The sequence below is a fragment of the Cebus imitator genome, unplaced genomic scaffold (assembly GCF_001604975.1).
Source record: "Cebus imitator isolate Cc_AM_T3 unplaced genomic scaffold, Cebus_imitator-1.0 Scaffold27, whole genome shotgun sequence".
NCBI lineage: Eukaryota > Metazoa > Chordata > Mammalia > Primates > Cebidae > Cebus > Cebus imitator.
This window is the reverse complement of record NW_016107342.1, coordinates 2,691,951-2,707,082: the sequence shown is the minus strand read 5'-3', so window position 1 is coordinate 2,707,082 and position 15,132 is coordinate 2,691,951. Positions and strand designations below refer to the sequence as shown.

The 15,132-nt window shown below is 40.6% G+C and overlaps 2 protein-coding genes across 4 annotated transcripts in view; one reads left to right on the top strand and one right to left on the bottom strand.

Moving 5' to 3' along the window:
- PRPF40A (pre-mRNA processing factor 40 homolog A) overlaps positions 1-12,107 on the bottom strand; it is a 59,403-nt gene extending 47,296 nt beyond the window's left edge. The window contains 2 exon segments of the mRNA XM_037736588.1: positions 10,262-10,393; positions 11,486-12,107. Coding sequence (XP_037592516.1) covers positions 10,262-10,393; positions 11,486-11,887 — 534 coding nt within the window. The 5' untranslated portion in view covers positions 11,888-12,107.
- Positions 12,108-12,169: 62 nt separating this feature from the next.
- The window catches only part of ARL6IP6 (ADP ribosylation factor like GTPase 6 interacting protein 6), a 39,931-nt gene continuing 36,968 nt past the window's right edge, over positions 12,170-15,132 (top strand). For 2 of the 3 annotated variants that reach the window (XR_005199174.1, XM_017523201.2), the window contains exons 1-2: positions 12,351-13,287; positions 14,691-14,744. Coding sequence is in view for 2 of the 3 variants with exons in the window: in XM_017523201.2 (XP_017378690.1) it covers positions 12,891-13,287; positions 14,691-14,744 (451 nt within the window). In the remaining variant the exon portion in view is untranslated. Of the gene's footprint in view, positions 13,288-14,690; positions 14,745-15,132 lie in introns of all 3 variants that reach the window. The other variant, XM_017523199.2, reaches the window with a different exon arrangement.

Here is a 15,132-nt window from a genome sequence, read left to right as displayed (position 1 = left end):
AAAAAAAAACTCAAAAACTAGCAGAAGACAAGAAATAACTAAGATCAGAGCAGAACTGAAGGAGACAGAGACACAAAAAAACTCTTCAAAAAAATCAGTAAATCCAGGAGCTGGTTTTTAGAGAAGTTCAACAAAATAGACAGACTATTAGCCAGATTAACAAAAAAAGAAAAGAGAGGAGAATCAAATAGATGCAATAAAAATGGGTAAAGGGGATATCACCACTGATTCCACAGAAATGGAAGAAATGGATAAACTCCTGGACACTTGCATCCTCCCAAGCCTAAACCAGGAAGAAGTGAAAACCCTGAATAGACCAATAACAAGGGTTGAAGCTATTGGTCTTCAACCAATAACTTAATTGGTTGAGGTAGCAATTAATAGCCTACGAACCAAAAAAAGCCGAGGTCCAGATGGGTTCACAGCCGAATTCTACAAGATATACAAGGAGGAGCTGGTAGCACTCCTTCTGAACTATTCCAAACAATACACAAAGAGGGAATCCTTCCCAAATCATTTTATGAGACCAACATCATTCTGATACCAAACCTGGTAGAGACTCAACAAAAAAAGAAAACTTCAGGCCAATATCCATGATGAACATAGATGCAAAAATCTTCAATAAAATACTGGCGAATTGATGGCAACAGCACATCAAAAAGCTTATCCACCACAATCAAGTAGCTTCATCCCAGGGATGCAAGGCTGGTTCAACATACACGACTATAAACGTAATTCACCATATAAACAGAACCAAAGACAAAAACCATATGATTATCTCAATAGATGCAGAGAAGGCCTTCAACAAAATTCAACAGCCCTTTATGCTAAAAACTCTCAAGAAACTAGGTATTGATGGAAAGTATCTAAAAATAAAAGCTATTTACAGCAAACCCACAGCCAATATCATACTGAATGGGCAAAAACTGGAAGCATTCCCTTTGAAACCTGGCATGAGACAAGGATGCCCTCTCTCACCACTCCTATTCAGTATAGTATTGGAAGTTCTAGCCAGAGCAATCAGGCAAGAAAAAGAAATAACGGGTATTCAATTAGGAAAGGAGAAAGTCAAATTGTCTCTATTTGCAGATCACATGATTGTATATTTAGAAGACCCCATCCTCTCCTCCCAAAAATCTCCTTAAACTGATAAGCAGCTTCAGCAACGTCTCAGGATACACAATCAACGTGCAGAAATCACAAGCATTCCTATACACCAATAATAGACTTAAAGAGAGCCAAATCAAAAACGAACTGACATTCACAATTGCTACAAAGAAAATAAAATACCTAGGAATACAACTAAAAAAGGATGTAAAAGACCTCTTCAAGGAGAACTACAAACCACTGCTCAAGGAAATAAGAGAGGACACAAACAGATGGAAAAACATTCCATGCTCATGGTTAGGAAGAATCAACATTGTGAAAATGACCATACTGCCCAAAGTAATTTATAGATTCAACGCTGTCTCCATCAAGCTACGTATGATCCTCCTCACAGAACTGGAAAAAACCACCTTAAACTTCATATGGAACCAAAAGAGAGCCTACATAGCCAAGACAATTCTAAGCAAAAAGAACAAGCTGGAGGCATCATGCTACCTGACTTCAAACTATACTACAAGCCTACAGTAATCAAAACAGCACGGCACTGTTACCAAAACAGAGATATAGACCAATGGAACAGAACAGAGGCCTCGGAGGCAATGCCACATATCTACAGCTAGTGCCTGACTTACGACCACGTCGGGACCGCAGACCGGTTGTAACATGATTTAGTCTTAAGTTGAGTAGGCTATATGTACAGTTGAAATGGAGCATGCGGAGATGGTAGTGCTGCCGGAAGCTGGTCCGCACTGTCGTACGCCCTGCTGGGCAACGTTTGTGCTGCCAGACACGGAGCAGTCGTGGCTAGTGATTGTGGTCGTAAAGTCGAATGGTCGTAAGCTGCACAGGTGGTAAGTCGATCAATACCTGTACAACCATCTGATCTTTGATATTAGATCATTAGAGTGAACCAGCAACCAACAGAATGGGAAAAAATTTTTGCAATCTACCGATCTGACAAAGGGCTAATATCCAGAATCTACGAAGAAATAAAACAGATTTACAAGGAAAAAACCAAACAAACCCATTCATAAGTGGGTGAAGGATATGAACAGGCACTTTTCAAAAGAAGACATTTATGAAGCCAACAAACATATGAAAAAGTGCTCATCACTAATTATTAGAGATATTCAAATCAAAACCACATTAGATACTATCTCAGGCCAGTTAGATTGGTGATCTTTAAAAAATCTGGAGACACATGCTGGAGAAGATGTGGAGAAATAGGAACACTTTTACACTGTTGGTGGGATTGTAAATTAGTTCAATCATTGTGGAAGACAGTGTGGTGATTCCTCAAGGATCTAGAAATAGAAATTCCATTTGACCCATCAATCCCATTACTGGGTATATATCCAAAGCATTATAAATGGTTCTATTATAAAGACACATGCACACATATGTTCATTGTGTCACTGTGTACAACAGCAAAGACCTGGAACCAATCCCAATGCCCATCGATAATAGACTGGACAAGGAAAATGTGGCGCATATACACCATGGAATACTATGCAGCCATAAAAAATGATGAGTTTGTATCCTTTGTAGGGACATGGATGAATCTGGAAACTATAATTCTCAGCAAACTGACACAAGAACAGAAAATCAAACACTGCATGTTCTCACTCATAGGTGGGTGTTGAACTTAGAGAACACATGGACACAGGGAGCGGAGCATCACACACTAGAGTCTGTTGGGGCGGGGGGAATAGGGGAGGGATAGTGTAGGGATAGGGATACCACAGGGAGAAATGCCAGATATAGGTGACAGGGGGGTCGGAGAATGGAGGCAGAAAACCACATTACCATGTATGTACCTAGGCAACAATCCTGCATGTTCTGCACATGTACCCCAGAATCTAAAGTGTAATAAAATATATACATATATATAAAAGTATTCAGAAAAAAATTAAATAAAAACGAAATCCAAAGTGTAAAACAAACCGAACTGAATTTCAACTCAAGATGGTCCTCACTAGTCCTTCAAGACACATGACTAACAGAATCACTCAGATTGGGAGAACGTTCAGATTTCCACTCTGAGTTCACTGAGAAAGAAGCAAGAGTAGATTTCCTTTTAAATCCAGCAATGCAAAATATCACATCTTTAATAACTGGTAAATACAACTAACCTGTTTAAAATAACTGATACAGAATGTATGATTACTTGACCAGCCAGTGAAATAAAGTAAATACAGATTGAGTAGCCTTTTGCGGAATGCCTGATACAGACTGTTTTGGATTTTTTCAGATTTGCAGATATTTGCCTTTTTACCTATTGGTTGAGCATCCCTAATTCAAAAATCCACAATGTTCCAATGAGCATTTCCTTTGAGTGTAATGTTGGCACTCAAAGTTTTAGATCTTGGAGCATTTCTGGTTTCCAGATTAGGGATACTCAACCAGTATAAAATATTCATAGCCACTAGATTTCCAAATGTACAGAAATACCGTACAGCCAAATCAGCAGTTAAAAGACAAAAACAGAGCTCAGAATGGCACTTCAAGAATGATCTCCTTGAGAGCAGGAAATAAATACATCATCTGTACACTAAGCACCATACCCAAAAGACTTAAATGTGTACTGACTAAAAGAAGAATAAGATAACAGGGAAAAGAAAAGAATGAAAGACTAGTAGTTTCTACAGGGAACGTAATCTATTAATTCCTACTTACAAACCTTCACAACACAGACCTATTTCTCTAGGTTAAAAACAGGTTGGGCAGGGAGACTCATGCCTGCAATCCCAGCACTTTAGAAGGCCCAGACAGGTGAATTATTCGAACCCTGGAGTTTTGAGACCAGCTGGTCAACACGACAAAACCCCAACTCTAGTAAAAATACAAAAATCAGCTGTTCGTGGTGGCGTGCACCTGTGATGCCAGCTACTTGGAGAACCCAGGAGGATGAGGTTGCAGTAGGTGGAGATTGCACCACTGCACTCCAGTCGGGGTGACAAGCAGGCTTTCTCCAAAACAAACCAACCAACCAACCAACCAAAAAATCCTGAGTACACTGCTATGGTTTATGCACATGTACCAAATGTTTTTTGTTTTAAAAGACGGAGTTTTGCTATAGTTCTCAGGTTGGAGTGCAACTGTGTGATATCGGCTGACTGCAACCTCCACCTCCCAGTTCAAGGGATTCTCCTGCTTCAGCCTCCCAAGTAGCTGAGATTACAGGCATGTGTCACCATGCCCGGCTTACTTTCATATTTTTAGTAGAGATGGGGTTTCACCATGTTGGTCAGGCTGGTCTCGAACTCCTGACCTCACATGATCCACCTGCCTCAGCCTCCCAAAGTGATGGGATTACAGGCGTGAGCCACCATGCCCAGCCTCAAATCTTTACTATTAATACTGTTAGTCTTGTCAGCAATATTCCTAACAAGCCTAATTTAAAAATCAAAGGTTAATCTGTTGATTTGTTCCCTCTTTTGATCCACTATCTAATGAATACATTCATTATACTCTACAAGCTGTTTCATTTACGTATATGGTGTGTTAATACTAACTTATTTTGATGCTGCCTTTTCCTGCTGAAGAATAAACTAAAATAAAGGGCCCTAATTCAGCATTTCTCACAAAATGCTAATTCCATACAATGTGCTAGACAAAGCAAAACAAACAGATAAAGGAGTTATAGAAACTAGGAAGTGGAGATTGAGGGAGATGGTGAAATAAAACAGAAACACTGAGTAAAAATTGTAAAGAGCTTCCGCAAGACTTCTAAGCATCTTAGTAAATATTATGCCTTGTGAATTTCAAAGGGGGAGGAGGAGATGCAGGTCATTCTTCCAAACTGATATGGTCTTCCTTAAATATTTCCACACTTAGTTTGTGACTAGATGAGTTCATATTTAAATGAACTACCACCTAAAAATAATGAAAATAAATTTCTGTACTCTCGCTAGTAACATTTGTCTAAAAATCTAACCACATTCTGTCTAAAATTTACACACACTAGGTCTGAGTTATTTCTTAAAAGCACTCGCCTGAGTCATCCACATGCACCCAGAAGTTACCCAGATTCAAGAATTATGAGCAGATAGCCTAAAAAACAAAAATTCTGTCTCTTTTTTGTCACTGACTAATGCCCAATTCAATGGCTTGGATCCTGCAGCTACTCAAAAGTAAGGGTAATTTTGAAGGGACAGCAACAAGTAAATCTGTCAAATCAGTCATGTAAGTCTAAGATACCAATACACTGAATTTCTCTGCAAAGCTTACATTCTACTTTATCATGTTCCCCTAGAGTATGGAAAACATCTGTGGCAAAACTTTTTAAAGAGATGATCATCAATTAAGTCACATTCGCCTGTATTTTTAAATACAGTCATTCCTTGGTATCCTGATGGGACTCATTCCCGGATGACACCCTCCATACCAAAGTCTGAGGATGCTCAAATTCCTTTTATGACACGGCACAGTATTTGTGTGTAACCCACACATATTCGTGTATACTTTACCTCTAAATTACTTATAATACCTTATACAATGTAAATTCTATGTAAAGAGTTGTTATACTGTATTTTTAAAAATTTGTATTTTTTGTTGTTGCTTTTTTTAAAGACTATTTTCCATCCGTAGTTGCTTGAATCTCTGGATACAGAGGTTCGACTGTAAATGGAAGTATTTTAGTTTTATTCTCCAAACAAAAATTACTTCCTCTTATTTATCTTCCATTTTTGTCAAATGAAAACGAAAGAGTAAAGAGGCAGACACTAAAAACAAGAATTAGTAACAACGTAAAGTCACAAGTAACCAGTAGAAACAGTCACATGTAACACTGACTGGCTTATGGGCTAATGCTGCAGGAAAGAATACCTGTGTATTTGTTTCATTCATTCAACAAGTATTTTACTGAGCACCCACGATGTGCCAAGAACTGTGCTCAGCACCTATAGGCTTTTTAAAAAGTACAGGACAGAGCCCCTGCCCTCTAAGAGCTTACAATCTATTACTTGTTGGAAAATTAAAGCAAGTAAGAAACCATAAAACAAGTCAGTAAGTGCCAAAATAAGTAAAACAATAAGAGTTACGGGCAGATTATATATGTTCTTTAATAATCTGAAGGGGACGTACATGTTGACAAAAGTTATTTATGAGAAGCTTTTGGAGAAGCTTTTGTAGTAGTAGAACACAGGTAACAAAGCAAAGTTCATGGTGATAGTGAGCTGGGAGCAGGAGGGTAAGAACAGTGGAAGTTTGAAGTTGTGAACTAATATAATCAAGATACTCTGAAAAGACCAGCCTAAGTTCAAATTAGGGAGTGTGAAGACATGCAGCCTTGAATCCTGCTTTGACATGAGATTATTCAAAGTTAAGCTGTGGAATTTAGATACTATGTTATTGGCACTGAAAATACTGGAGATTCTTGGGCAAGGAGATAACACACTGAAGTCTAGAGCTTGGATGGGGGGGCGCCATCCTTGAAGCAAGAAAACCAACTCAACTCAAAAACTGTTGAATAACCTAGGCATGGGAGAGTGATGACTTGGGCTCATGTGGAAGCAGGAATAAAAATAAAATAAGATCTGTTAGAGCCTGCCTTACTTAATATAGGAACAAGAAAATCAAATTCATTTGTAAAAAGTAATTATTTAGCAGTTTTCTGACCAAAGACCAAAAAAAAGGTACTGAATAAATAGAATTAGGGAGGCATTACTAAAGGAATTTTCTATTTATTTCCATATCAACCCATAAAATCCGATATCTACTCTTACCAAATGATCTGAAAGGAATCATAGGCTATTAGAGCTGAAAGGGACCTTAAGTCACTTAGTCTACTCTTCTCATTGGAAGAGAAAAATGAAGACTCAAAATAGGGGGGGAAAAAAGCCAGCTAGTAGGACTCTCTGAGGCAAAGGCATAATCATCTGTGATAAAGATGGCAGGATTTGCATGTCCTTTGTGTAGAAAAAACAAGAGTAAGACATGAAAATATTATTTACTATAAACACTGAGAAGAAAGAAGACAGCCTCACATATAATTTTATTTTGATAGAAATCTCTACAGAAGATCTTTATTTTTTTGAAATAAGATCTTACTTTGTCACCCAGGATGGAGTGCAGTGGTGTGATCCTGGCTCACTGCAGCCTCGAATTCCCAGGTTTAAGCAATCCTTCTGCCTCAGCTCCCTAAGTAGCAAGAATGACAGGCACATGCCACCATGCCCAGCTAATCTTTTTTTTTTTTACATTTTTTGAGGGACAGGGTTTCACCATGTTGCTCAGGCTGGTCTCAAACTCCTAAACCTCAAGTGATGCACCTGTCTTGGCCTACCAAAGGGAAATTTTTGAGTACTGCTATCCAGCAGGTAAAATTCTTTATCTTTCTTTACTAACATGGTTTTTTAAACCAGTGATCCCTCAAAGCATCTTAAATCACACATTATTTAAAGCTTAAACAATTTGTAAGGTCTCTTTCAGCTATAAGATCCTATAACTCTAAAAGTATGACTTTCATATAATGTTACATAGAGTAAGAGACAAATTTAATCTATAATATAGAAAACTGAAATAAACCTAAAAGAATATTAAGCTCAATTTGATAATCATTAAACATTTATTACTACTAACAGTCAGCCTAAATGCATGAGATGGCATTCTAGGTCATCTCATGAATTAAAAAAAATTTGACCAGACCACTTCTTTAAGGTAAATAATTTGATGCATTTGAGAAATTATGAACCCTGCTTCCATACATCATTATGCTACACAGTCTGCGTATCATTTTACAAACAACTTTTAAAATTTCATGTCATATTTGGTAACATTCCAAAGACCACAATCATTTGGCAAGTAAAACTGCCACCAATGTTAGTCTTTAGCTGGTCCCAGCATGAGATGTTCATGCAAACCAGTCAATACATGAAGGTTTTCATAACCTTCAGTCCCAAAGTCTAAAGAACTTGTGAATCAACTTTTTAAAACTGCATGGCAGAACCCTCCCAACTGTCACTACTGTGAATGATACAGACATCCTGCTTCTTCTCAATTATCTTCTGACCACTTACTGCTCATCAGTACTTCTGAGAGTGGCAGAAGAAAAAATACAGGAAAAAAGTATCAATGGTGCTATTTGTTATCACCTTTAATTTTTAAAGCAATGTTTACAGAGTTTCAAATAAGATTTCTGATTTGAGAATTCAAATTATCCATGCTCTCCCAGTCTGTTACAAAGCTAAAATAAGAATTTGTTTTACCAAGATTTGGGCCCTATATTTGTTAGTGAGATATTAAGGGGAGAAAAGGGAATGATATTATTCTGACAAAAACAGTGGAGATTCTTTTGGGACTTTCAAAGCATAACTCTTACTAAAACATTCATTTATTATACAAACAGGAGCCTTCAGAGGGAGAAGAATTCTAAACATCTAAATAATCAGATATACTTAAAGGCACATGGCATATATTAGCCTAGGAAAAAGCAGAAGAAAACCACACCAAAAAAAAAAAAAAAAAAAAAAAAAAATTAGTTACTTGAATGGATGTGTACCAAGTAGCTAGTAAACTTAACTACAAAGATGGTCACTGATATAGCTAAAGAGAAAGGGCCATAAAGCAAACTGTGACCAGCTTATGTCAATGAGATACATGAAAGTACTTTTAAAAAATAAAATCTGCATTTTTTCTTTTTTTTTTTTTTTTTTTTTACTGGAAATATGACTAGCTGGTATCTTCGTTTTGGTAGTGCAATAGCACCATTACAGCAAGGGTAAGCAGGTCAATCCCTTGCAAAACTTACCTTGATTGGCCCAATGGAAACAGAAGGCCCCAGAAAAGAGAGAAGCATCTGGCAGTAGCAAATTGTTTTATTTTATCTTTCTGTGGAAAGAAACTAATTTTAAATAAGAACCAGAGCATTTAAAGAATAAATATTTTTAAAGCTCATTATCTAGTTAGAGCAGCTCTACCAAGAAAACAAGAAGAGCTCCTTGCTGCTTAGAGATGGAAAGAAACAGAAGAGGAATCAAAGTTGTTTCTCCATCACCTAGAGAGTTTTAAAATTTGTGTTATTCTAGAGTAACAGAATAAAAGGCTCTTTTATTTAAAGAACTGCAGGCAGAATCTTTCGGGGCTGGTGCCTTAGAACAATTTTTTTTTTTTTTTTAAACAAAATTAAGGGCAATATTCCAAATAAAAAAAAAAAAAAGGAAATCACTTGACATTAAGCCCTTCTACTCTTAAGGTTAAGTAAAAAGAGACAGACACATAGCAAGCTCCTTTTCCCACTGCAATTTCACCAATAACTTTAACCATGAAAGCTTAAACAATTATCAAACAATACTAATTAGCAAAAGATCACATGAAATTGGCTTCCAAAATATTTTGTTAGCCTAAATTTTTGATGATTTATGGAAATACTCAAACGGAAATAACCCAGCTACCAAAAGATTATAGAACTTAACATGGAGCACAAAATTACTCCTGGTAACTGAACTTGTTACCTTTCTTGGATGCTTCTCTAGAAACTCAGTTCTACCAAAATCACTAAATCAGCATTAAAACCTATTGATCCAAATCACTCCTACAAAATGTCCATTTACAATTTATGCTAGAGATGGAAGGGACAGCTCAAAAGCAGGAGTGTACAAACAATAAGCATTAAAAAAAAATAGTGTAAGTGGAAAATGAACTACCTATTTGGCACTGTCCTATGAACAATAAGAACTATAGAGCACAAACTCCCTACCCTTCCTCAGCCTCCTCCAGCACAGAAAGAGGAAGATATTTCAGGAATAAAATCCCCTCTAAGCCAAAGGCCTAAACAATTGCTATTTTCAGATTCTATTTATTTACATGGTCCACCAAAATCAGTTATGTTGCTCTATCAGATAATATTTACTCTTAGAACATTAACTTCAACTGGCATGCTTGAAACAATAATCATTAAAAAATAAAAGCCTGGATGCACACTGTTACTTTTAAATAATAAAGAAAAAAATTCTTTTCTTGAGGTCATCAGTAAATTTCTCAGACTTTTTCATTACATTCAAATTTCCGTTAGTCATGATTCAACATTTGGCTTATTTGAAATTATTCGGGCAAAAACTAATTCTTAAATAACTATAAGTATAGATTTTGAAATCTTGACAGAATATCTGAGGCAAAAACAAATAAGTGCAAAATAAAACAAAAACATTCTTACTTGTCCCATTGGTGGTCCTCCCATAGGGGGCATCATCTGCGGCATCATTCCGTGAGGTACAGGAGGCATATTTGCTCTCTGACTCATAGGGTGCATTCCCATTGGGGCATAATGCATGCCAGGGTGCCCCATCTGAAAAACAGTGAACATTTTTTAAATGAGCAAATAACACTAAGTGCTTCTCAAAAATCTCATTTCAACAAATCAGTTATCTGCGACAATACTAAGCTTATGTGTAATCACATAATTGGATCAGTCTATACTTTAAACAAAATGCATTCTGCTAGTATTTAAAACGAGCTTGTAAATTCCATAACAAAACAGGAAAAGTTAAGATGATTACTGGACAGCTGCATCATAGGTTTTCTATTTTTTATTTTTTAAGCATTGACTTAATCAGCTACTAATTGGCTTACTAAGCTTCGAGGATATATATTCAATGCTAATTTTAAAACTGTTTCGGTGAAAACAACAACCTTTCTATTTCATGCAGATATACAAGATAGCCAGCTATTGTTATTTTGTAACACTATTGATTTTAAACTTTAAAATGCTCTGTCAAATTAACTCAGGTGAGAGATCCGGTCTTTTAAGACACAAACAGTATGGGTACTCAGGGTCAATTCACTCCTAACAAACTTACTTTCTAACACAACCTTTAAAACAGTTAAAATTCTTCTGCCAAAAATAAATTTCAAAGACTAAGGTTCTGTCACTCACGGGCACTAAATGCAAATAACTAATTCATCCATTTTAACGCACTTTAAAAACACAACTACGTTCTTTACCGATGAACCCATTGTTCCATGTTTTAAATTAAAACCAGGTAATTATCTCCTGCCAATTGTCCCAAGAGTTCCCCCTGCAGACCACCACCACGACTAATGAAAACAAATTTTGGCAGTCGCTATTAAAGTCTTACAGAATCAAGTCCCTGCTCCCCCTCGCAGCTAAATCGGGCCTAAAGCTCCAAGACGCTCACCCCGCCCAAGAACGAGCACCTTCACTACGCATCTGTTTAGGCCAAGCCCACAGGGAACTTCTAGGGTCTCCCATCCTTCTCTTTGTGTAACCCCACCCTCCAATTCTCTCCCTCAGAACATATCCCACCATCTCGAGTTCTTCCTTCGTCCACTCTTATCTTCTCCTTTCGGAGAAAGCTTCCTGTTTCTCTCACTCCGTTTTTCATTGTGCCGCCTACCCCCTGCCCCACTGATCCCTTACCGAGGGCCGTCTCCTCAGGAAGCCGTCAGCAGAGACCCAAGAGCCGGAGCAGAGGCTGGAGCCGGACAATCTCCGCTCCCCGTCCCCAGGACCCTGCGAGGGAGGATGGCTCTCCATTTCACTCACCATGAGGCCTCCACGCTCAGCTCCCGTCCCTGGCCTCATCGTCGGGCTCAGACTGCTCCGCCGGCGGCCACTGCCGCTACACATACCAACAAGAAGCGATCTGAGTGGCTGGCGCCCGCTGGGGCTAAAGGTTAAAGGCTGCCCTGCGCTACGGGGCGGGATCAGCGGGGCCAACAGGCTGACAGGCTTCCCCGCTGTCCAATCAGAATGCGCCGCCGACACGCAGCTCTGCGGCGATTCGCCCCCAGCCTCAGCCTCACTCGACGTTGCCTGCATGGAGTGGGGAGGAGGACGGAGGAAGTTTCTGCGCCGAGTCCTCCGTCGGGAAAACTCTACCAACTTCCCCAGGGGAAGGGAAGACAGCCGTGTCCCAACTTCCCGAGTTTAGACCGCCTCACCCCGTAGGGGGTGGGGCAGTGGGGGCCTGCCACCTTCACTCTCCCCGCCAGAGTTACATACGCCCCACAAACCTGAGGCCGCCAGGAGTAGGGTGGAGGGGGCGGGAGTAAGTAGCCTCCAGCGTTAGCGGTGGCTGGGGCCGAATGCGCGCGCGCGGTGCTCGAGACTGAGGGGGCGGGCGGGGAAGGTGAGAGGTGGAGTTCCGAGGCGAGGGTTCGAGCTTAGTACGCACCAGGTGGAAAGCGCGCGCTGGGGCTGGGGGAAGGAGGCGTGTCGAGCAGCGTGAGGGAAGTTGTGGTACGGTTGGGGAGAACCACAGTAAAGGGAGATAGGGGTGAGTAATTAAGGCACCGCGAGAGCGCAGGACAGAGAGCTGCCCTTAATTGGGGAACCTGGAGAAGAGTGTGAGCGTAGCGGGGAAGAAAGGAGAGAGCAAATAGGTTCGGGAATGTGTGTCACAGGGTGCGAGCAGGCGCTAGGACCCAGCGTTGGAAAGATGCGGCTTTGGGGAGGTCGGGGCGCGCGCTCACGTTGGTGACGCGGCTGTGGCGGAGGTCTCCGGCCCGGACGAAGCGCTGCAGGGAGTCGAGACTCGACTGCCCTTGGCTTCCGCTCACTTGTCCCTGCGCGCTTTCCTGCTCCCCCTTCCGGCTACAGCTCTGGGGTCAAGCTCTGGCCCAGGAGCATTCCGCCTGTACTCTGGCCCCACGGCTTCCTTTGCGCCACGCCGCCCACCCTTGCTCTCCGCGGTCCACCCCTGGACTCTGAGGCCTGGTGGTGGCGGCCAGGGCGACACCCGGCCGCGGATTGGCTGTTGCGGACACGGGGCGGGGCGGATGGGAGAGGCTCGTTCTCCGCGGGTTTCACTGTCTTTCGCGCCATGTCGTTTGTGGAGAGCGGGTGGCGGTCGGCTTTGCGCCGCCGCGGTCCCGGCACCCCGGCCCCTTTGGCTCGGCCGAAGTATTCCTCCTTTACTCAGGGGGACAGTTGGGGTGAAGGCGAAGTCGACGAGGAGGGATGCGACCAAGTGGCCCGCGACTTGCGGGCGGAGTTCTCGGCTGGGGCGTGGTCAGAGCCCAGAAAAGGCTCGCTGCTCCCGCCGTCCGCGGACGGGTCGCCTGTTCTGCCCGATAAACGCAATGGTATCTTCCTGGCGGCTGCGGGCAGCAGAGCCCAGCCACGGCGGTGGCCGGTCCAGGTCCTCTCTATTCTCTGCTCGCTGCTCTTCGCCATCCTTCTCGCCTTCCTCCTCGCCATCGCCTACTTGATCGTTAAAGGTATTAAAGCCGAGGCCTTGAAAGTCGTTCTGAGTAAAGTTGAGCCAGGGTGTGGCTCTCGCCTGCACCCATCTCCTTTTCCCTCGCGCTGCCAAAGCCCGCAGGCTGACAGCTGCTTTCACCCATCCTTATTTGCATCTTTCTTTGCTCTCTAGCCCTTTGCCTTTTCTAATTGGAAAGTCCTAATCCATGATCAGGAGACCCTTTTAAAAGGATCTTTTGATTAAATGGGCACTCTTGAAGAAATATCTTCGAGTCCTTGAACATGGGAGATGGAATATTGGCAAAATTAAACAAAACGCGAAACACCCACCATTAAAAGGAGACTATGAAAAGTGCGTATAATTAAAATAGGCTATATGTTCAGTGGCCTTCATCGACAAATAAAGATGTGCTATCCACCAATCCCGCTGTACATAGAATCCTGAGGGACAAAGATTTCCATCGCATAGTCCAAGTTTCTACTTTTGTAGGTAAAATAATTAGCCTCTTAGCATTTAAGTTTGTATCCAGGTGTAGTGCACTCTTCTAATTATTTTTCTGTCTGAAGTTGAAATACTGGCCAGTTGAAAGTTTATTCCAAGGCATACGGATGTATAATTTAGTTGGCCAGTGTATATTGCAGTGGAAAGAAGCAAAGTTAAGTTTAAATTTCCATCCTCACTAGTTTGTGACCTTTGCCAAGTTACTCAAAAAAACCCAAAACTTTGTTGTATGAAAAGCACTCAAAACATTGTCACTGAAGTGTTACCTTTGTACTTCATTAATTATCATTAAATCTATTTAACTCCAGTTTTTATTTGTCCTCATTGCTTCCCAGCTTTTAGTGGGCTGCAGATGGCATGGGTCTAAAACCTTTTACCTCTTCATAAAATGCTAAACTGTGAATGTTCATAAAACGTAAACTGTCAGTCTTAAATGATTGGCTGCCAAGGTTTCATTTCTTTATCATTCCTTTCCCCCACCCTTTTTTCCCTTTTTTCAATCCTGATAGTTTTGTCTCCTGGGTGGTTTATTTGTCTTGCTCAAACATTGCCTTTGTGTCATAAAGTCACAAAACCATAAGTGTAATTCAGTTGCAGAAGACATTGAACTGTGCTTACTTTGAAGAATGGAGAAAGGAACTGAAGTCGACCTGGTATGCTTTTTAGCCTTCACAACACCCCTAGGGAATGAACAGTACTCCCATTTTACGTACAGTACATAGCTGTTGGCTCCTTTAGTGGTCAATACTGTTCACTTGTTTGCTGAAGGTCACATAGCTAGTAAATTGAATCAGACTTTGAGCCCAGTTCTTAACTGACATCAGAGCACTTTCCACAGTTCTACAGTGCCTTCACAGCCCTTGAGTTACTTTTCAAATTATATTACTTTCCTACCTAAGCCCCTCTTTGTATTTACAGAGTTGCATGCTGAGAATTTGAAAAATGAAGATGATGTAGACACTGGGCTATTAGGTATGGACTTAATTGTTGCTTCCTTTGGTTTTGAGCTCACTTTTGTGTTTCCAGATGTTTGAACTAAATTTGGGATAAAATACTTAATATATTTCTAGGTGCAGTCATTCAGTCCTATGTTTTTCATTTGCATATGTTTGTGATAAATGTATTAGATTTCCTTTATATATATGTGGAGTGTGTGTATATACATATATACAAAAATACACTTGTAATTTTTTAGTGGGACTGGGTGCAGTGGCTCACATGTATAATCCCAACACTTTGGGAAGCTGAGACTATAGACTCACTTGAGCCCAGCAGTTCAAGAACAGTCTGGGCAACATAGTGTGACCTTGTCTCTGCAAAAAATAAAACAAAATTAGCCAGATGTGGTTTTACTCGTGCC